This window comes from Choloepus didactylus, chromosome 9, assembly GCF_015220235.1.
Source record: "Choloepus didactylus isolate mChoDid1 chromosome 9, mChoDid1.pri, whole genome shotgun sequence".
In the NCBI taxonomy this organism is placed as follows: domain Eukaryota; kingdom Metazoa; phylum Chordata; class Mammalia; order Pilosa; family Megalonychidae; genus Choloepus; species Choloepus didactylus.
This window is the reverse complement of record NC_051315.1, coordinates 114,435,575-114,459,709: the sequence shown is the minus strand read 5'-3', so window position 1 is coordinate 114,459,709 and position 24,135 is coordinate 114,435,575. Positions and strand designations below refer to the sequence as shown.

The window sequence follows — 24,135 nt, the reverse complement described above, 5'->3', positions numbered from 1 at the left end:
ATTTCTGTTTTCACAAATTAAATCAGTTAACAAACGAACTACTATCATCATTTCTGTATTTTTCTCAGGAGGAGAAAAATGTCTGTCACCATCTATCTAGGATATTTTATAAAAGAATATTGTAGTCAGCTCATTAACTTGGACATTATACTCTCAAAGACACAAATTGATGCAGCAAGGCGGGGAAAAAACAAAAAACCCAAGGATACTACATTACCTTAAACGCTTATTTTTAGAACTAAAATAATTACCTTTAAGTATCTTATAAAGAAACTTTACAGAAGATTTTACCTTAAAATGCAACCATAGTAGTGGATGATCCAATCAAAGAAGAGTTTTTCTTTCTTGTCTTTTATTCCAAGCCAACAGAAAGAACTAATTAAGGCCACGCTAAAGGAACCAAATTCAAAGTTTGCCTTGCACATGTGAACTAATCTCCCCACAAAGGCACATGCAGAGCCCCTTTGCAGAGCCCTTTCAAGCCCTGTCCCGTCTAGTGAACCTTCACCTAAACGGGGCAGGGGAAAGGTGGCACTTGAGCGTACACTTTGAACTCTCTACAGAACTTGCTTACAGAGTCGTTAGTATTCAAAAATGTGGTGTAATATTTCTCACCTAAAAGAGAGCTGGGAAATCCTAATACATGTCAGTGCTTGATGTGCCAAGCACATCTTTCACAGGGGTTTTGTTTGGAGTGAAAGCGCTAGCGAAATTTTTAAGACACAAGTAAGTGGTGAATAAATGTAGGATGTACTCATTCATGGATCAGAATGCTGGAAGGCTGTGAACCACGCAGAGCAGAGAAATGTCCCGAGCCATCAATTTAGTGGGTCATTTTGAATATAGGCAACATAATGGCTGTGTGCCTGAAAAGCCACTTCTGTGTTTTGAGAGCTCCTTTCTAAGAACCCTGAAATATTAATAACATGGTCTTAATGTAGTCAAAGACAAAAGAATGTGTCAAGGGTAGCAAGGTCTGCCGAAAATAGCAGAATGCCAATTTTGTATTTTCTGCCTGTGTTGTAAAAGCCAGAGGAAAAGGGAGTAAAAATAATCAGCATGTTTAAAGAACAGCAGCCTTTCAATTTTCCAAACAGATATAAAACCCTGTAGTTCCCAAACGAGTCCACATGTCTATTCTTAGTAACACATGAACACCAACTTTACCAGCTTCGACAAAAGAAGAAAAAATATATAAAGTTGCAAACTTATTATTTATTCTTTAAATTAATGCAATATATCCACCTATTTTTTGAGTCTTCAGAAATTTAAGACTTAACTTCCAATTTGATTTTCATGAACTATGAATTTAATTTTTTAAGGGCAAGTAGTTGTACCAGAACAGAAATTGAGGCAACAACAATCTGTTTTTTTCTTATAAGATTTGGTATGTGTTCTGTTTTCACATGGTGATGAAGCAGTCATGAGCCAAATTTTATCCTTGTCAACCTTCTACTCGTATCGTGAATTTTTTAGAATTTAATGCTTGATAAATTCGAGGCACACAAGGATCTGTCAGGAGTACACAGAGTTTCCCTTCAAACATTCAGATGTGAAAAAATGAAAGTAATGTGTGCTCCCCTTGCAGTCTTTCTAGCAGCAAGTGACCATTTTTCTAGAAGCTGCCTTTGTAGACTGTGACTGGCTGAGTGGCAGGCAGGATGCAGTGGGTTTGTGGCAGTGTTCACGGACTCATCAGGTTTGATGTGTGAGGACCAGGCTTCATCCCCAGTGTTTCCTCCTGCCAAAGACATGGTTTCTGATTTTAATCGAAACCCCAGGGCCATTTTAAGCATGTCCAAAAAACACCTTGCAAGTTAAACCTTATCCAATTATGTGATGCGTATAAACTTGAGACGCATAAATCATAGTCGTTGAAGCAACTTGTTTTTCTAAGATGCTCTGGTCTAGTGAAAGACGAAAGCAAATAAGGGTGAGATTGATCTCCGAGCTCTTTTATTGTCGGTGCTCCACACATCATAAAGTTTTGGCTGGTTAAAGGAAATTCCATAAACAACTTCAGTTAATAAGAGTGGAGTAACCATGTGCCTTTCCTGAGCTCCTGCTCAACTCCCTTTCCACTTGCCATTACATGAGCATGATTAAGAAAATACCAACAGGATGTGCAAGCTAGAGGAACAGAGTTCAACTGGAAACACGTGCAGATTCCTGGTGGATGCGTAAGGGCTAAGGGATTGTGGCCATAGCTCTGCAAAGAATCAAGCAGTTTTGTGGATCTCCTTTTATCTACTAGTTTCAATGAGATCTGCTGGATTGCTGGCATGGTTGGCCTCTTTTGGTTGTCAGGCTGATGGAAAATGCCTGGTGGCTCTTTCTCCCAGCTGGTGTTTTTGATAGTATAGAAACCTCCTAAAGATGTGACAAATGGTGAAATCATGCTGGGAAAACTGTGGGTAGCTGTCACACTTTTACCTCTGGTCTCAGGAGATGACTATTTTTAATGGCCTTTTCTCTGTGGGTTTTATGCTGATGGTGTTGGTCAATTTTTATATTGGGTTGAGACAGATTTGAGAGGTGATCATGAAGGGTATAGGGGAAGAAAAAAATCCAGGAAGAAGTCAAGGCCCTATTAATTAGTTTTTCTTAGGAGATTTAACTGAATTATTGAGTTTTTCCACATTAGTAAATGTAGTCCTCAGTGTAGTAAGATGAAGTCATGGAAAGCATGTCAGGTGCATAATGAGCTACGTGGCCTGTGATTCCTGCCCTAGCCCCTCGGGAGGTGAGTGCAAAGTGGGGCAGAAGGAAACATAGGAAGGTTGGGTTAAATTGAGAATAAACGCAAAATATCTGCTGTTCCAAATAATCACAAAATACCCTAGCATATTCTATTCCAGAATCAATGCTTGGTAGTGGTTTATATTACTTTCCCCTGAAATTGTGACCCTGTGTCTTTTATACTTGCACACCTTTATCGGTCTTTTCTTTTGGTTCTTCTCTCTGTAGCTGTAATTAGGAAATAATCACCAACCAAGTTCTTGCTAGTACTTGGATACATCTCCAACTGGTTAGTTAGAGACTGTGCTCTGGGATTCCATAGCATGTGGCTGAGAGTATAAACTTTGGAGGCAGTTGACTGGGGGTCAAAGCAGAACCCCAGCACTCACCAAATGCATCGTCTTGTATGAGCTATTGACTGCTCGAAGCTGGTAAGGCAGGGATAACAGTGCCTCTGGAAAAGGATCACTGTAAGGATTCAGCATAAGGCATATGAAATGCTAAGCAGGGGACCTGGATGAGCTCTGTAAATGTTAGCCATGCTTTTACTTGATATTGCCAGTTTCAAGAAAATTTTTCCATAAGCTCTTTGCCAACCGACCCAGGAATGTTAACGACCCTCAGAGTGATCATAATCAATTAATGGTTTTGGTTGCTTTATTCTCATCTGAGCCATATGATCACTAGTGATTTGAAATCACATCATCACCCTTCTGTATCAAGAGGTAGATTCACATTTAGCTTTGCAGTATTAGCTGTGGTTTATGTGTGTGTCTTTGTTTTCCTTCCCTGTAGCCTGCAAAATTGGATATTACAAGGCACTCTCCACGGATGCCTCCTGTGCCAAGTGCCCACCCCACAGCTACTCTGTCTGGGAAGGCGCCACCTCCTGCACCTGTGACCGAGGCTTTTTCAGAGCAGACAACGATGCTGCCTCCATGCCTTGCACCCGTAAGTTGGATGCTTTGTCCCTCATTCCTGCCATGCCAACAGCTTTCATTGCCACCTAGCAGGGCTGCCGGGTCTTCTAGGATAACCATGCAGGGGGCAAATTAGATCAAAGATGCATTTTCCTCAATCATAGCAGGGCAAAGTCTTACTAAAAGAAAAGGGGCTTTCTCACTGTTCTGGCTGCCGTCAAAATGCATGGCTGCCAACAGACTACTTTGTGGAGCACAGATTGAGTGTTCAGGGGTTGTCTGACAGTGTAATTAGAGCTGAGACTGGAATTTATAAACGGCTTTACCATTTCATTGAGGACTCTTGGGGGGAATCTTGACAGCTGTGGGAGATACAGGTAGACAGCATGGTGACGCGGATGGGACCGCAAGTGGTAAAGTGGTTTCAGTTCTGCGAAGGGGTAGCCCAGTGTGCACTGAGGTCATAGCTTGCACTGTCATTACACCTCTTCCTTCTTTCCTCATAGTTTTGTATTCTTAACACATAGGCTTGGATCCTAATAAATGCTTGTTTAATGAAAGACACTTAATAAATGCTGGGTTAATGAATGGATGTGGCTGGCAAGCTTGGTATGCAGGTGAGTAGAGAAATCGGTTCTCACAGAGTATTCCTGGGCATCACCATTCCTACCATAGACAGTCTTGGCTTCACACCCTGCAATGGGCTTGACCTTGACTAGGGTAGGGAGTTGGGGGCCCAGTTGTTCCACCAGTGTCTGGTTATGAAGGGGCCTGGTGTAGCAGCGAGGTTGTGGGTTTGCTTCTGTTCCCCATCACTTAGTAGCCAGGTGATTGACTTGGCCTCTTAAGGCTCAGTGTTCTCATCTGTAGAATGGAGTTAATAACAGTATCTCCCTCTTGATTGTTGGTATTCAACAGCTGTATGTGGGTTATATACTATGTAAATGCTTGATATATTTTTACCTTTACTGTCATTAGGACTGTTTATGTTTTTTTTCCCAAGTACCATGAACTCCATTTTGGCCTGCCTGGAGCCAACATCACTGCAAATGGTAGTGTTTTGTTTTTTGTTTTGTTTTGTTTTTTTGTTTTTCCTGGTTTTCAAGAGCAGTTGGGGCTGCTGCAAGGTTCTTGTCTCAACCAGTTCAAGTGCCACCTTTAAAAAGAGTGGGGAGAGAGATTTCAAATTTGTGCTGAAATTGCCATAACCTCTCAGTTTCTTTCATAACAAGGAATAATAATAATGATTTTATAATTCTACCAGATAATGTATTAGGCACATTCTCTAAATTTATCATATGATTTTTATAACAAACCTGTAAGGTAGACATTATCTTCATTTTTCAATGAGGTAACTGCACACTCAGAGATTTTAAGGAACATGCACAAGATCACATTCAACTTGGTGAGAGAGCTATACAACCAGAAGATTCCCATATTTCTATTTACTGGGAGATTGTTTTGCCTGCTTCCCCATGTCGACCATAAACTTCCAGAGTTAAGGGGTATATTCTGGCCACTTTTAAGTGTAACAATAAATGGGCAAAAGAATCTGTCTTCCATTCCTTCCGTAGAATTTCTCCAGATAGTTGGAGAAGAAAAGACTGTCCAGAAAAATAGTACTTTCTCCAGATGGCCATTTTCTTTGACCTGCCCAAGACCCAACTATTTTCTTCCCAAATCTAAACCTTCTTAACCTAGTTCCATTTTGCGTGATTGGTTAATAATAATCTCTCCTCCTCTATCCATCCCCACTGCCATCAACTCTACTTGTGGGAATTTAAGATGTTATAGCAAACTCAAGGGCAAACATTTTGGGCTGACACTTTGATAATTGCCATCAACTCGCATCATTCAGCCCACCTCCTACCTTACATGCAAAATCTTCTCCGGGTTAAGGAGTGATTGTGTTATAAACCTTCTTGAAATTCATCTTTGGTGGCAGAAGGGCTTGGCTTTTTCTCCTGGGTATTTTTCAGTCCCATCACTCTGATCTGTTTTCTGGCATTCCAGGGAACCATGTGTCAGTAACTCAATGACTGCATCTTGCTATGCAGGAGTTTCAGGAGACTCCAGAGGTTGCCACATGCCCGTGTTACCGGAACATTTGCCATATGTGTCATAAGGCTGTGAGAGCTGAGCATTTGGAATTTTATGTTTCTGTAGGAACACATTCTTAGCTTTATCCTGATGAGGCAAAAAAAAAAGGGAGGGGGGGAAGAAAATACCAAATTTAGTATACGAATGGACCAGAAAGTTTAAGACTTAAGTTTTTTGTTTTTCAGAGGTTGTTTTCAACAATGTCAATGGTTAAAGGTCCATGAAAATACCATTGCGGTATTCGATTCTTTTTCTCCTGGCCCATGCTCTTTTTCTACTCTTTGTTAATTCAAGATCTAGTGCTTTTCTCTAATGTTAGTGGCACCCCACTGAATCAACATACAGTGCTTCAGATAAGAGGAAACAGTGTGCTCACGGGAACATCACAACTTGCCAGTCAGACAGTCTTGACTGTATTGGCAAACTAGTGTTGTTATTTTGACCGAGTTGTTTAACCTCTCCAAGCCTCAGTTTTCCTGTCTGTAAACTGAGATTCTTATCATCTGCCTCTGGATCTGTTTTAAGAATTAAATAAGAATTGCAGAGGTCTGGCACATGGTGGCGTTCTAATAAATGTTTGTTTGTGTCCTCATTCCTGCTGGTCATTCCCTCCCCAAACTACCTCCATGGCAGGTTGGCAATGAATCTCACTGTCTTTCTGTCAGAGATTTTTACTCTTGACTATGCAACTAAATAATTTGTACTGTACCCCAGGATCTCTGCGGGTGGGTCTCAGGCATCAGTACTTGCAAAAGTTGCTCAAGTGACCCTGCAGTGAAGTTGAGGTTAAGACCACTGAGCTACCGAGTTGAATTTTAAGTACTTTTTTTAGCATAATAAACATTAACTACTTACACCTCATAAACCTCCTTTCAGATAGGGATGATCAAAGAGGTGACTATATTTTGCTGCAGTAGAATTCGAATCCACTTCCTAGCCTATGGCTCTCTTTCTGGATTTCTCTTTTCCTATTGAGTAGCATAGATCTGCACTATCCAGTACAGAAGCCCCTAAGCACAAGTGACTATTTAAACTGAAAGTCATTCACATGAAATTTAAAATTCTAATTTACACTTGCCACATTTCAAGCACTCAATAGCCACATAGCCACATGTGGCCAGTGACAACCATAGTGGGCAGAATGTTCTATTGGGCAGCACTGTAGTGGACATTTCAATAGAGAAGACAGAGGGAGTTTCTCAAAGAACCTCTTGTTTCGGACAACCTGCAGAATGCAGCTCTCCCCACTCGCCCCACCCCCAGCTTTATCAGGGTTTCTAGACAAGATGTGAGGACAGAAAAGAACATAAACATCAGGGATCCTTTCAAACTGATTCCAGCCTCTAATCAGTTCTTACCAGTTGGTTAAGCCAGGTGACAAACCCAATTCCCTTGTGCTGACAGCCATGATAATCAGGCCCCTTCTTTGTTCATTATGCTGTCTCTAACCCTGGCATTCTTATGCAGCCCTACATTTAAGGATCGCTCACTGTGACGGCACTCTAATGAAGAAATAAAACACGCTATCAGAGGCTCATTCTTTTAGCCAAAGAGAGACTCTGCTGCACTGGCTTGTAAAATCAGGTTTTTGTTCACTTGGGCAACGATTAGACCAGGTGAATACAAGTAGCAGTGGCTAATTGGGAAGGAGACGCCTAGGAAGTTCACACCTTTTGCATTGCTTGAGGGCTTAAGAGAATTTAGTAGTAAATACACTTTATCTTTGGGAGGATTTTAGGTGGAGACTTTGGTTGGGTTAACGAAAATGGCTGCCTGTGAGACAGATGGAGGTGTTTCAATGGAGGTGTCATCTGAGTATTTTCAAGAAAATAATTATGTCTGTGTAGTGCTTCTTAAACAGAGTTCAGATTAGGGCTTCTTAAATATTAACATGCATAGAAAACCCCATGGAGATCACCTAGGGATTCAGTAGCTCATGGGCCAAGCCTGACCTGAGCTTCTGCGTGTCTAAGAAGTTCCCAGGTGACACTGAAGCTGCTGGCCTGCAGACCACACGTAGGTAGCCAGGGTTTAGTGACCAGCCTGACGGATGCCTGGATAAGGAAGACCCTCTCTTTCAAGCCGGTAGCTTTCAGCGCTTTTCCTCAACTCAGTGGTGACTCTGGAAAGACATCTCAAGGCTCTGAACATTCTACCTTAATGGAAAACGGATGTTTCATTTGCCTCCCATATGAAGAAATTCAACCTGATTTGGGGAGCTAAATACACTCATTGTGTAGTATTTTCCTTACAGAGTCCCCATTAGGAGTTACTGCTAGAGGGTGGAAATCGAAATGTCCACCTCAGATGTGCGTGTCCATTGGGAAAGACAACAGAGTTTCCTGGTGATGTTGCCTCTAATCATATGAGGGAATTTTGATTTCATGAATCATTTCTTAGGAGGAATTTTGGTGTGATTTTTATTAATGAAATGAATGTCCTTCACCTCCACAGACCACCAACCCCTCTTGTCCAAATCTCTTTCACCTTAAGTTTACCTCTTCCCTTTGATCAGAAATGTCACCTGCCTCTCAGCAGTGTTGGGAGAAGCTCACTGCTTGCTTGCCTGTGCATGAAGGTTTTTGATGGCCTTAGTCATTTAGTGCCTTGGTCAATGATTGTAGTGAGAAATGTCTTTTTTTCCCCAGTTGGGAGGCTGATCCAATATTATATTTAAGATAACTTTCCAGTCCTTATTTTGTTTCAAAATGTGCTAGGAAAATGGCTTCTAAAGATAGTCGGATTAGCTTTGTACATCTAGAGATAAGAGCTAATTTGTAATTTTGCCACCTTTACTTCTGAGCACCATCACCAAAGTGGTTTTTGGTATTTTTCAATTGGAAATCTGTCCCTGTGTGCTTTTGGATATTCTTTATTTAACTTGTTTCATGAAACTTATTAGAGCCTCATGACTGGGGGTGCTCTGTAAATGAGAGATTATTATTATTTTGGATTCCAACTTGAAGGGCCTTCACAAATCTGTCTCCAAGTAAGCATCCTTGAATGATTCTGTCAGCTGTGCCAAACAAACAATGAGTGATTGGTGCTTAGATGTGGCCTAAATTATTCCAAAATTGGAGATTTTAAGACAGTTGATCCTGGAGAAGCTTGAAGCTGATGAGGGCAAATTTACCAAGATCTATGACGAAAGATCTTGATTTGAAAAGGCTTTCTGAAGGTTTTGGTTATCAAGCAATTGAAATAGCCTGACTCAAACAACAAACATCACTTACTTTGTCTTTACGTTTGCTTTTTCTAATTGAATTTAGTATGCCACTGTATTTCTTCCAGAAAGTATATTGTTTTAAAATTACCATTTCCGTTCTATTACTCAAAGCCCTCTCTTCTAATGCTTTGTGACAGTCATCAACATAATGAACCATAATGAAATGATGAGCAGTCTTCAGTGGAGACCCAATGTGGAGTCCACCGGTGCTGTGTGACTGTGTTGTTAAAATTTGAATGCAAATTAAAATAACATGGGCCTTACTTGTTTCCAAGGTCAGGAGAAGAGAGGGAATTCTTTTTTTTTTTTTTTCCCAAGTGCTTTAATTTTGGGAATCTCACATTCATTTTCAAAGAAGTCCTTGATGATGCCACTGATACTCAGTTCAGTTCTCTATCCCAAAGATTTACATGCTTAATAGCCTGGCTAAGGGATTTGGGGAGGCTGTCTAGCATGAGGCTTTGATGTGTTGTAAACCTTAGGATAAAAGGCAGCCTTCAGTTTCAAGTAAACTTCATTTTTTTTTTTCACCCAATAGCATATTTCTTTTTACTTTAGAGAGCTGCAAGCAGCTGATAATATATTGATGGAAGGGGGAGCAATCTATGGAATAAGTCAATGAGAGTACAGTTAGCTATAGTGAAAGACCAGTTAATACAAGAGTGAGAACAAAGGCCAAAGATTACCCAGTGTTGTTTCAGGTGAGCCATTCGTTGATCTATGACCATTTTATCATCCTTGCAATTTGTTATTTTTGTGAATATATTTCCATGAAAACTCTCGAATCCAAGATTTCCAGGGGAAATCCTTATTTCATGTCATTTATCAAATTTGCAATGTAATAGTGTAGTTTCATACTGTATTCTGTTTGTCGTAGGGAAAAAAAACTAGTTGATTCCCCAGCTCCCTCAGGGCCAGATTATGTGGCTTGGTTTTTAGTTCAGAACATATGGTCACCCTGCCTGTTAGCCAGCTGATAAGTCAACTAATGTGCCTGTGCCCCGGATTATACAAACAGGTCAAAGCAACCAAAGACATAGAGGTGCCGACAGATGGGGCCTTCCAACCATCCTATTTCTGGGCTGCTTCTCTAGCTGATTCTCAACTGTTCAGGACTGACTTCAGCCCATGAGTAAGCCACATCCTTGTTTCTTCCATTCAGATTGCCTTTCAGCATGTTTACTCTTAATAGAAAAAAACACTTCTAGAGAACTGCAGACGATTAAAGATTCAGGGCAAAGGATCACCAGGTGTGCCTGTAAAGGAAGGCACTAGATGGACGGCATGCTGATTGCTTACCTTCTGGTTGTCCGTAAAAATTTAAAAGCTTCATGATATTTTATAAAGAGTATGTTTCATCTCATTAATTCTTCTTTAAACCAATGCTATTTTAGCCTCCTCTTCACTCTCCAACTTACCTCTCATTTTATTGGGGTAAACGGTCCATTGTGGATGTTTTGAAGGGATAAATAGACCAACATGGATGCAACTGGAAAATGCATAGATTTGAGGAATCGGTTGTCAGCCTAGGGGAAAGATTTGAATAATCTGCCGATGCCATTTAGCCAGGTTATTACACTTTTTCTACCACCATGAACAATGAAGAGTGGCTTGCCATCAACTGAGCCCCATCATTTCTGGATGGTATTTTTGACACTCTTCACAAAAGACATATATGGTTAGCACAGCATGCTTCTATGAAAAAGGGTCAATTATACATTTTTCTGAGCTCCCCTGGGGCGAGCGCTGGATAGCTTCTTTGCTATCAGCATTTTGATTTTCCTCTTATAGATGACTCTTGTTCTACATACTGTCTGCAGCCCAGCAGAAGATGAGCTGAGAGAGGAGCTCCCTTGCAGAGATATAATTGCCTTCCTCCCCCTGTGACCTCCTATGGAAGGAAAGAACCTTTAAGAAATTCTTAATGACTCTTGGGTAGAAGGTAGGAACCAGGCAGTTGTCTAACTCAGTTAAGACAAGGCTCCCATCCAAGAAGTAATGCTATCCATTGTCTGCATGAGGGGTGGGGAAGCTAGGAGAAATTTAGCACTGAGTGGACTCAAAAAGTTGGAGGTTTTCTAGGTTGTTCCACTAGTGTTGCATGGTTAAACGTCATTATTTCCTTTGAATTGTTTATATCTACAAAAGGGGTCATTTTATTCTTGGAACCAAGGTTTGTGTTCCCAGGTTGGTACATAATTGTTGTTAATTAGGGTGAGTTGCTTAATTTCTCTTGCCCTAATTTCTGATCATCAGATTGCTGTGGAAAATAAGTATTTTTCTTTCAGATTTTGTTATGGGGATTAAATAAAATAAGGTATAAAATAGTGCTTTGCCAAGAAATGCAAGGTAAAGCCAAAGACTCATGATTTTTTTAAAAGTATTCTTTTTCAGTCTTTAATATTTTAGCTTCCTTATAGATAACTGAGAGTTTATAAAGTACTCCAGCTATAAACTGGACATCTTAAAACAAAGAAAAGAAAAGTACAATTAAGCCAGTAAAGAAAAGACAAAAGGTTCCTGGAGAGGAGAATGGCAAAATACCAGAAAAGTAGGTAGTGACAAAATCTCAGCAGCAAGTTACTTCTACAAGAAACCCAGAATTTTTCATGATAGAAACAAATGATTGATGCAACCACATGGTTCTGCTTTTTAATAATGGGCAGCTCTGCTTTGGCTCTATTCATTGTTAAAACACAAACTGCTGTGATAAAAGGTTACAGACTACTCATATATCTCAGAACAGGTACCCCCGAACTAGTCTTTATGTAAACTCACCCACGGCAGCAAGGGTTGAGAGAAAGCAATTAGTGGTGGTGACATATATAACTGTCAGGGTGGGGGGAAGCATGGACTTTATTTCAGAGTCAAAACTTACACACCCCAACTGTTTACTCTGACTTACAACCTACCTTTCAGTTGGAGAGAGATTAACAACAAAGGCTTATCTGAAGGGTTCTCCAGCTAAGACACTGAAGTATTATTGACAGTCCAAAAGTTGTATGTGATTAATGAAGCCTCATGAAATGGAACTCGAGACCCGAGGTGCTTCTTCCCCGGAAGATGTGTCTTGTACTGGTTGCTTTGACATTTTAGTAGGATGACAGTAGGGCTTAAAGAAATTGATCTTTTAAGAATTACGTTTCTGCCCACGCTCTCAGGGAATGTTTCTTTCCACATCCAGAATTAATTTCATGGTTTGGGCATTGAATTTCAAAATGGTGATTAAAAATCAGTTAAGTTTTAAAAGTCTGTAATTGCTCTGGAAATGCTCAATCACATGAGCCCAGCTACTTTCATTTCTTTTGAACGATGGCTTTGCCACTGTGTCTTGGTTGCAGACTTGATTTTTCACCCCCAACATTTTTAGCATGCAATTACCTTTGTTTTGTTTATTTGTTTGTTTTGTTTTGTTTTTTTGGTTAGCTATTTCAGCATACATAATTGCTATGGCAGGGATGTAGTGATGTTTCTGGAGTTAGCTGAATGGTCTAAGGAATTATCATTTGCTCATTTATTTGGTCAGCAGATATTTATTGAGCATCTACTATATGTCAAGTATCATTCTAAGGGCTGGGGATGCTCTCATAAGCCAAATAAAAGAGAAAAGATCCCTATCCTCATGGAGTTTATGTTTTAATGGAAATATAAACCATAAACAAATAAACAAGATAATTTAAGATTCTCCCATGAAGGAAATAAGAAAGCTGATGTGATAGGGTATATAGAGTGGTCAGGAATGAGGAAGTGAAATTTGAGCTGAGACCCAGCTCTTGAAAGATCCAGGGCAGAGAATTCCAATCTGAGCTAACAAGTGCAAAGTATTTAAGTTGCATGTGTAAACTTTTGATAACAATGTCAGTTTTAATCTTTAATTTCGTTTTTCCCTTCATCCTGGTGTCTGTTAGCACTTCAGAAACCAGTTGCTATAAGAAGTAGTAAGCACAAGTTTAATGGCACATTACACCATGAGTCTATATGGATTAAACCTTTGGCATAACCGCTTCTAAATGGAATTATCGTGGTGAGTTTCCTTCTTTGGCTAAAGATCCACTTGCTTCCTACAAGAATGAAGAAGTGAGTGCAGTTTACCTGACTTGTGGGGATGGAGCAGAGGGTGCAAGGGTGCAATTATCATGGCCTGGATTTTCTGTAAATTATGGTTAGTACCAAACTCCTAGTTCATACCAGAGGCATTTATGACTCTCAGGCTCATGTTGGCTGATTGTTTTTGAATGACATTAAAGCTCATGCAGATTCCACATAGAAATGTAAACATGAGGGTTCTATAGCTAACACACTACTTTAAATCTTGACATAAGCCAGCAAGTATGTTCTCTGTACTACTCAGAGATTAAACTTGAGCTGAGACATGGGAGGAAAGAATTCAGATTTGCAGAATGACTGGAATTTTCTTTTTTGCTTAGACTGTGAAACTTCTTAAATTTCATATTCACTTAGTTCTCTTGCTAGTGGTTCAAATCTGGATGCTTTTCCCTGAGGAAAGGATATGATTAATTAAGGATGATTCTTTTTATGATATAACATGCTATGATATGATACAATAGGATATGATATATGATATTCCTTTGCATCTCCTGTAATCTGGCTACAGTTTCTTTGGGGCTTCTTACTGTCAAACTCCTGTCAACTGAATGCAAGGTGACATCCCATGAGAGAATAATAATTACCCATTGTAGTACCTTTCACCTGTACCAGCTGTGCAATGCAGAAAGTATTTCACACCAGTAAAGCACATGGATGTTCATTAAGTTTATCCACAATGGCAAGAAATGCAGTGCTCATTTCTTTCAGAACACTGAGGAACTCGAGAAATGGGCCATAATATCTCATGTATTTTATTCCTTTCTTAGTAAATGAAAGTAGGTGAAACTTGGGCTTTGGAAGCCAACGTTGTTACCTGGGCTGTGTGAGTGTAAATTGGGGATTCTTGAACTGAGCACAGTAGGTGAGTTCAGAATGTCCTTGAAGTCCGTAGAATTATATGTAAAATTATGAGGATGCTTGTGAACATCTTTCTGAGAAGAGGATGCATTGCTCCCATCAAATTTTCTAAAGCAGGGGTTGGTGAACTGTAGCCCGTGAACCAAATTCAGCTGCTGCCTGTTTTTGCAAATAAAGTTTTATTGGTACACAGCCAGGCTTATCTGTTTAGGTATTAGCTGTGGCTGCTTTCGATACAATAGCAGAGTCAGGTAGCTACAGAGACCACATGACTCATAATGTTTAAAATATTCACTATCTGACCCATTACTGATACCTGCTCAAAAGGTTTCATAATAAGCTAAGGATTATCACATTAGACTTTGGCTCTGGTAGTAGAGCTAATACCTATGTCACTAAATTATATTAAAAATGTGAAGGGCATCTAAATATGAAAACATTGAAAGAGTTTAACAGGCAAACCCCATTATTTGGGAGATGAAGAGATAAATCTTAGTCTTATGTGAATTTCCCAGGGATTTTAAGAGTAAAACCAAGAATGTAAAGGAAGGACATTTACATTTCCTTAAATATGCCTCAGTATTTGAATAATTTATAATTTTAAAATATGTTAATTTTGATGATAAAATTAAAAGAAAAAATAACTGTAGTTCTATAGAGGCTTATAAGGAAAATGCCAGCTTACCTTTAAAAATGTTAAAATTAATTTTAACATCATTTAAATTAATTTAAAGTTTTCACTATATTCATGCCTGCATAAATAATTCCCTCCAATCAAGGTGGAGAAAGAAAAGTCATAATAACCAATCCCAAATTATTAAAACATTAATTGATAGAGTCCCACATTTTAAATTGCCAGCCATACTGGCTGGTTACAAAGCAGGTTGCTTGCCTGTACATCCTTCCAATGCACACGTAATCCATGTTTAGTTTCCTACCTTTCCATCTAGATTCCATACCCCTTCTTTCAAATATCCAGGAAAGGATCAAAATGAACCAGACTATTTTTTCTTTCCTCTCCTCCAGTCTCAGAACGGAGGGACTTGAATTAAGCCACCCACACTGAGACACTCCCTTACAGGACTTAATGATAATGAATCCATATGTGAGAAGGTGACTAGTACAGCTTTAACTTGGAGACGCCTGCCTTAGTTTACACACTTAAAATAACACTGTAGGTAGGTGGACATAAGATGCATGAAAGGAGTTTGTTAGTTTTCCTTCCATTCATTCGCTCATTCATTGACTCATCAAACAGTTATTGAGCTTCCTCTGAACTAGGAACCACAGTAGACACTGGGAAAATATGAAGATGACAGTCTTCTTGAGGAGAACACAGACCAGTGGTAGAAACAAGACACCAAGACATCGTTACGTGTTCCGGACAAACTAGAAATAAGGACGTGAAATGTGGAACAATTCCACAAGCAGGATTGCCGCCAATTCTACAGTGCAGACTAGAAGCAGATAGCTTTGAGAAGTATACAAGCTTACTATTCCCTTGATCCACAGAGGATGTTTGGTAGATAAGATGGTAATAAGAGAGTAGAAAAATTAAGGCAAATAATAAGGTTATTGCTCTGTTGTAAATCTCATATTTGTAATTGGAGATTTATTTGCATGTAAACATATTTCTGATGAGAAAGGCAATTCTGTCAGAAATTTGTTTATAAATATCCAGATGCAATACTTAAAAACAGAAAGAGAAAGTCATTAAAGAGTTAACTGCCCCCTCTCAGGATGCTTTATTGAAAGAGAGCTTATGTGACTCTTTTCTTTTCTTATTAACCATCTCGGCAGGTAATTATTTTAAGGTGCTACAATGAAGTATGACTGTTGGGTACAGATAGACTTTGGGCTGCATTAAAGTCAGTACTTTTTTCTCATTTCCATAAGAAGAGTACTCATTCTTTTCTTAGGAATAGATAGTCCCTCCCTATAAATGGGATCCATCATTTTTTAATTGTCAAGAGTTAAAAAAAGAAAAGAAAAGCCATAATCCCACAGACCCAATACAACCACCATTTTGACCTTAATTTGTGAAGCATAGATATTTTCCCAAACCTAACCAGGCCAAGGTAGTTGTAATCATACTGGGTGAACATTTCTATCTCTCCTCTCCACCCCTGCCCCCGATACCTTGTCATAAGCCAATTTCTTGGCTGCTACTATGTCCGCATATAACCATCACTTTCTGTAGCTGCAAAACGTAAAGTATATGCAGTGCTATTCACCAACCCATTCCTGGGGGCAAAATTGGATTTGCCTAGTTCTCGGTTCTTCCCTTGAGCACCTACCCCAGGACTTCTTGAAGAATTACTGCCCAAAGGAAGAAAGCTGTTCCGGGGCAGCCCTTGTTTTCATGCCAGCCGTTCATTTTGAAATCCTGCAGCATCTTTGTGTTGTTTTTTTTTTTTTCATTCGGAGCAGTGTTATGTCTCTAAGCCCTGTGACCATTTAGTTTTCTGCTCCATTTCTTCTCTGTTTAGACACTGCCATGTTCCGTCCTACATACTAATTACTGACTTTTTGCTTCTGTGGTGCTTGATTCATTGTGTTGCATTTTCCCATGTGAAAGTGGACGAAGAACCTTGGCAAAGAGGTTAATAGATTTCAGAGTCACTCTTATTTAACCCTGAAAGTCACATCAAATAAGGACAAATGGCTCACCCATTTTATAAACCAAACCATGGTCCCCTTTAGCCACAGACTAGTAATAGATCCCACTAGAGGCGAGAATCTGCATTTGAACAGGGTTAAAGATACACACTCCCTTTTCCTGTCTTTACTTCCAAATGAAATGCTGAGCAAGCATTGTCCAAAACTTCTTATTTTGTTGTTATTCATTTCTTTAATGGAGAATCACATGGTGGAAGGAAAATCTCCAGAAGTAGGAGTCAACTTTTTTTTTTGAATTTTAGTTGGGTTCTGTCACTAATGAGATTGCACAAACTTTCAGGGTAATCCTCATCTTTAAAATGAGGGGGTTTGCCCACATGATCTGAAATATCCCAGCCAGCTCTTAAAAGAGCCTATGATTTTAAATGACTCTAATAATTTATTCACAATCCATTTATTTGTTCTTACTGTATTCCAGTCACTGTGCTAAGGATCATAGACATGCATTTGAAATCAAAACAAGATGGACATTTTTTTTTTTCTTTCTGAGGACCTCTGTGGGATAATCTTACCATTAACACACATCTTATACCACCTCTTTCCTTTTGGTTCATAGGGTGGGAGATAATCTTAACCCTTAGATAGGTCACCACTAATTAGTCCTAAGGGAAGATTGGGAGAATCTGCTTACTTGTTAAAGTCTTCAATTAAATCTTCAATTAAGGAGAGTGAATTAACCTTACTGTTACCCCAAAATCCTTTGTCCATTCATCACGATGAGCTAAGCAATAAAATATATGATTCTTTATTTGTAGCTTACCCCTTCCAATTCTCTCTCAAAGGCTACTTTGGAACAGTAAACTCCATTGTGTTTGACTAGGGAAATCTTCCAAGTTCATGCGGGTCTCCAGTTAACTTTTCCTGAGGAACAGGAACAAATTCACTTATAGCAGTCATTCCAGATACATAATCTGCAGTCATACAGATATGGTGTGCCAGAAACCTCATATTTTCATTAAAACTTATTTGGCTGTTCTCTTGGAAGACAGAAATGTCACAGAAAGAATAAGCTTTTCAACTGTCACATCAAGTAAATATCTTCCGTTAAGAGTGTGGCAGGTGTCTTTTAAACCTTTGAAACTGGCTCAGACCAAGAAAATGTCTCCTCCCCTCTCCTACTGTTTCTCCTCCTTAAAAAGAGTTTTGCGTCACAACTTCTTGGCATATCAAGAACAATCTACACCAGGAAACAAGAAGGTTCATCATGGTTTTATAGTCGTATTACTATTATTTAATCATTTCTTGAAGCCATCTACTACTGCTGTTAGTGATCAGTTACTTTTCAAAGCAACTACTGCCACCATTCATTCTTCAGAAGCTCTTTGATATCAGTAGAAATGAGCATGCTCATGAAGGGCCATCTGCAGCCTTGATAAATTGAAGGGTTAGGTGAGGGGCCTGGGAGCCTTGAAAAGACGTTGCCTAGCTTGAGAACTCTCAACAGCTATATCTTCTACATCTCTGCAACCAGGATGAACCGGTACCTACTAATTACCCATAGGCAGCTCAACCGTCAACTGCCATGCTGAACTGTAGAGGCGTAGCTTTACAATTCTGTAATTTTATTCCATATTGATGACATGCTGTACTTGGGAATCTTCATTTAACTTTAAAAGTGGTGTGTAAGTACTAATTTTCTAGAATCCCACAGTAGCCCCAGGAGCTAGAACCACATTCACATACCCATATTTTTCAGATGATGAGATTGGAACTAGCTAAGTGGTGGTATTTTCCTGTGACTTCAAAAGGAAAGCCTGGGCTTGGAGCCCATTTCAGGTAGGGTTGCTTCACATCTCAGAGCAGTGGTTGACACATTTGTTTGCACAGGAATGAGAATGGTCTTCACACATACAGCCTTCTACCTTATTGTTTGCACAGGAATGAGAATGACATTCACTTGCACAGCCTCCTATCATGTTGTTCTTTATAAAGGCCTTTCTGTTGGCTTGCTTTGCTGTTTTATTGGCCAAGTGGGCCCACCTTATTTCCTCTAGCTGCAGAGAGCTCTGTAAGCCCTGAGAGATTCTGAATGGATATTTTCAGTTCTTGGGGTAATAGTAGATTTTTTTGTTTCTGCAGGCCCGCCATCTGCTCCCCTCAACTTGATTTCGAATGTCAATGAGACGTCAGTGAACTTGGAATGGAGCAGTCCTCAGAACACAGGTGGCCGCCAGGACATTTCCTACAATGTGGTATGCAAGAAATGTGGAGCTGGTGACCCCAGCAAGTGCCGACCCTGCGGAAGTGGTGTCCACTACACCCCACAGCAGAATGGCCTGAAGAGCACCAAAGTCTCCATCACCGACCTCCTTGCTCACACCAATTACACGTTTGAGATCTGGGCTGTGAATGGAGTGTCCAAGTATAACCCTAGCCCGGACCAATCAGTTTCTGTCACCGTGACAACCAACCAAGCAGGTACAAATTAGGTCTACTTAATTGTATGATCTGACTGTATTGAGAGAAAGGGCTTATGGTGGTATCCATGAATGATGTTAAGGTTCTACAATTGAAATAGAGCCACATGGCTCTAATTATTAATGTAGTACAAAAGATACTTAGAAGGACATTTGTTCATTCTGTAAATATTTTTTGGTCACTTGTTCTAGTTTGCTAATGCTGCCGGAATGCAAAACACCAGAAATGGATTGGCTTTTATAAAAGGGTGTTTATTTGGTTACCCAGTAACAGTCTTAAGGCCATAAAGTGTCCAAGGTAACACATCAGCAATCGGGTACCTTCACTGGAGGATAGTCAATGGTGTCCAAAAAACCTCTGTTAATTGGGAAGGCACGTGGCTGGCATCTGCTCCAAAGTTCTGGTTTCAAAATGGCTTTCTTCCAGGATGTTCCTCTCTAGGCTGCAGTCCCTCAAAAATATCACTCAGTTGCTTTGGGGGTGTTTGTCCTCTCTTAGCTTCTCCAGAGCAAGAGTCTGCTTTCAACGGCTGTCTTCAAATTATCTCTCATCTGCAGCTACTCTCTCAGCTTCTGTTCATTATTCAAAGTGTCCCTCTTGGCTGTAGTTACTCTTCAAAATGTCACTCTCAGCTGCACTGAGTTCCTTCTGTTTGTCAGCTCATTTATATGGCTCCAGTGATTTAATTTAGACCCACCCTGAATGGGTGGGGTAACACCTCCATAGAAATTATCCAATCAGAGTCATCACCCACAGTTGGGTGGAGCTCATCTCCATGGAAACATTCAAAGAATTGCAATCTAATAAACACCGATACCTCTGCCCACACAAGATTACATCAAAGATAATGGAGTTTTGGGGGACATAATACATTCAAACCAGCACAACACTGTATACGATGCACTGTACCAAGTGGTCGGGATACAATGAAGGATAAGACAGTGTCTAATTGAAAGGAGATCACAATCTAGTAAACTGGTCATTCCATGTTCACCTTTTTCTTGTGTGGGATTCACATCCACCATTTCAATCCCAGTGTCCATGGTTGGACACCAGAGCATTTAGAGATTATTTGGTGCTATAACTTATTTTCTTGATCGGTAAATAAATGTTGTCTTTCCAACAAAAGCATTAGCAGCTATAGTATTAATCTTTTTTATTTTAAAAGTAAAAAAATAATCTACATAGATCTGCACTTGAATTGCTGTGTCAATCTGTGAACAATAAATAGCTTACGTAGACAGTTTGATCTTTGCGGTTGACAAAGTTTGCTTTAAAACTTAACTTAGTTCTGTAGCCACTGAACCATTCTGCAGACCAGAATAGATCTCCAAGCTCTAGGCCCTGACCTCCTCAACCCCATTCCTTCCCTGAAAAAGGCTCCACACTGCCATGTGCTAATTTTCCATTCTGCATTTTCACCAGGAGATTTTATATGGCTGGCTCCCTATTATTTCTGGAGAGTTACAAGGGAGCAGGAAAAAGAACTGTGGTTTATCCTTTTGTGAGCCTCTTAAGGATAACAGACATTGCTCGAAAAGGATTATAAATTGCCAACAATCCAATCAGCTCTTATGCACTTTTCTATTAAATGAGTGTTTCAGTAAGTGCACTCGGTAGTTAAGCAAAATATCTATACTAATTGATCCTATAGTGAAAAGTATTCTAGTGTTCCAGTCCAAAACCATTATTTTTCCACTTTTCCCCTGAACTCTCTAGAATAAATAAAAAATTAAGACCTGGGGGAAGATTTTGAATTGGGACTAGAGTGATGAATTTTACCGGAATATAGCTTCAGCTTCTTTAATGTGTGGTGCGAGCAGATTATCTGGTTATGTTTTTGTCTTTAATTCTGTCCTTGTAGGTTGTGAACACTATTAGTGGTTAATTAAGTTTGCTTTTCAACAAAGGATAGTGTGATTTAGGAGTTTTTGAAAGCATCACGGATACCCTGTGATTGCCAACTTTTTATTTGTTCTCTTTTGGAAGAATGCGCTGGAAATATTCCGCACAGATCTTGGGAACACACATTGTTGCCACTGGTGTTTCTGAGTGAGAAGGAGCCAGAACATTCAAAATGGTCTCTGGATGCCCTCAGGGACCTAGAGTATGAAAAATTAATATTCTTATGTTCAGCCCTAGTGGATCCTTTCGGCTGTCCTCAAACAGATCGCTACTTCATGTTCTTAACTGAATTGAAACTAGGAATGGGCTTTTTTTAAAAAAATTCAATTTTATTGAGATATATGCAAACACCACACAGTCATCCAAAGTGTACAATCAGTTGTTCACAGTACCATCATATAGTTGTGCATTCATCACCCCAATCTATTTTTTGATCATTTTCCTTGTACCAGAAAAATTGAAAATAAGAATAAAAAATAAAAGTAAAAGAGAACACCCAAATCACCCCCCCCCCCACCCTATATTTTTTCATTTAGTTTTTGTCCCCGTTTTTCTACTCATCCATTCCCACACTGGATAAAGGGAGTGCAATCCACAAGGTTTTCACAATCACACTGTCACCTCTTGTAAGCTACATTGCCATACAGTTGTCTTCAAGAGTCAAGGCTACTGGGTTGCAGTTTGATAGTTTCAGGTATTTGCTTCTAACTAAGGAATGGGCCTTTTAAGGCCTCAGCTATACAAGGTGAAATCGTCCTCTTTGAAAGAGAACAGCCTCTGCTAGACAAGCTGAGGACAGGCTTAGCTCCCACAGGTTTTTGTGGGAGACTTCTGTGACTTTTTTGTACTTAAGGATTCAAGCCAAGAGATTATGTCAATTCCTACTAGGCCAAAAGGCCCAAAGAACACAAAGAAGAGAGGCTAAAAGTCCTTCAAAAGAGGAAAAGGTGCAAAACCATTACCAGAGCAAGGGAAAAAAAAAGTCAAAAGTCGTTTTATTAAAAATGTAGGTGTAATTCTTTTAGATCTAGGAGAAAGGTGGACAGGGAATTCTGACACAATGAGGTTTTCTCTGCCTGGTGAGCAGTGTTGCCAGGAGGTTTGCTGAATAGGACAAAATTCCAGCTCCTTATTTTAATTTTCATGAAGGGTAATGCTGGGAAGCTGTTCAAAATTAAAAATAAATCTTTCAATAAGGAGACCTCCTATGTGGCCAGCCAGAAAGCTTTCACTTAGCAGAGAATTGTGTATGTGCACACCACTGCCTCATTATTGTACCATAATTTGGAGTTCAACTAATTCAAAATCATTGGGATAGTTTATCTTTGATTAACAAACCCTTTCTTCATAGTAGTGCAAATTAATAACATAGGCCAAAATTCTGGGTGAATGTAGCAAACATAGGCTCTATCAAAGCTCCCCTAAGCATATTTACATACATGCAGTTATAAAATAATTGCAGCCATTCCTATCATTTCATTAGATTAAAGTCCTGACGGGCCTCTATAGGTAATGACTTCTCACTCGAAGGAATACAAAGAATGAATGAGTGTATGCATTGAGCACCTGCAGGCCACCAAGTTTAGTGGCTCTCCACCTTTGCTCTGTTTTCACAGGATTCCTTCTCACATCAGTAATATGTTTAAAAAACCAAACAAAAAACAACAATACAAAACAAGAACTCCTGTAATTCCTGATCCTATCATCACCACTTTTTGAGTCTTTAATGTGACTCACCCAAACTAATGTCAGAGCCAGTACTGGAACCCAGGGAGATTGCTACTCCCAAAAATACAAGTTTTTTCCTCTCAATTATTGGATTATTAAAAGCATTCATTTACTGGGCCTGGTATTCTCCCCATTTGTTAATATATGGGCATGTAGCTTTAGGTTTAGCTGGTCTAAATGTGAATGTGGTGTGAATGGGCTGGTGTTCTCACATGGTTATTTAAACCATTCTAACCCAAATTTTACTGTTGGGGTTTTAATAAAGTAACACCTATCCCACCCCCCCTCCCGAATTAAAAAAAACTGACACTGAAGACAAGACAAAGGAAAATCAGAATGTCATCTCTATTGCTGATGAGCTGATTGGCCAATGTGAGCTTTAATGATCCCAAAAAGGCTTCACAGCTTGGTTGACCACAGGCTTCCTACAAGGGCAAACGGCCTTGCTGAGGTTACTGGAATGGAGAATGGAGAATAGCCCAATTGGATGCTCTGTGCAGGTAGGCAGGCCCGAGAGAGCAGACAGATGTCAAGCTCAAGACATACAGTACCTTCTCCCAAATTTTCTAATGAGATAAGTCACTCCCACCCCCAACCCCCATGCCAGGAGTAGTGCAAAAAGAGCTGGAAAGAGGACTGACAAACTGGGGGCTCTCCTGTAGTTACTTTCTTACATCACAGTCCTAAAAGAACAAAATGAGATTCCCCTTGAAAACTCATTATTTCCCTTCCTCCACCTTCCATCCTCTAGCAACTGTTCTGTCTTTTGTTTAGGAAGAGATGGTCCTGATGTTTATGAAAAATGTATAAGCAAACCACTGGGTGATTTGTTTTCTAGAGAGCGTTCCTTCAGTTTACTTTTGCTTAAGTGGACCATCTCAGGCAAATGAATACAAGATGTGTCAGTAGGAGAGAAATGCTGTACAAATGAAACGTTTTCCTGGCCAAACAATGAAACTGAACAGTTTTTGCTAGAAAATGTTCTGATGGCACCCAGCAGGAGAGCTTAGTATTACTGTGCACCCTCCTTCCCAGCCCCCACTCACCTGTTCTCTCGGTAATGGGCGTACTCTAGGTGTTTGTATGTTTTAAATCATGAGTCCTTATGGATGGTGTTTTCCACTAACTCAGGAATTTTCCAGGGAGCAGTGATATCCATTTTTTATTTTTCTCTTTCTTGGAACACTGTTCTGGGTACTTCATAGTTACATAGATTGACCCTCTCCCTCTAACACAGCTATAATGCCCAATTCTGAATATCTTAAGACTTCATAGCATGGGAACGTGAGGCTTATTTCCTAATGATGCTCAGAAATTGGCTCAGACTGCAATTCCAAGAGTGGAAGGAAAAAAATCTAAAATTATTGATATTATCGGATACATCTGAATCCTGCCTCCTCCCCTCCCGCAGCCCCCCAGCTTGGAAAGGTATTTACCTTAAAGGGCAAAGCGTCA

The 24,135-nt window shown here is 39.8% G+C and overlaps 1 protein-coding gene across 4 annotated transcripts in view; it reads left to right on the top strand.

Annotated features, from left to right (window-relative positions):
- EPHA4 (EPH receptor A4) overlaps positions 1–24,135 on the top strand; it is a 142,509-nt gene that overhangs the window by 64,836 nt on the left and 53,538 nt on the right. For all 4 annotated transcript variants that reach the window (XM_037849145.1, XM_037849142.1, XM_037849144.1 and 1 more), the window contains exons 4-5: positions 3,535–3,690; positions 18,709–19,047. In XM_037849145.1, the coding sequence (XP_037705073.1) occupies positions 3,535–3,690; positions 18,709–19,047 (495 nt within the window). The remainder of the gene's footprint in view (positions 1–3,534; positions 3,691–18,708; positions 19,048–24,135) is intronic.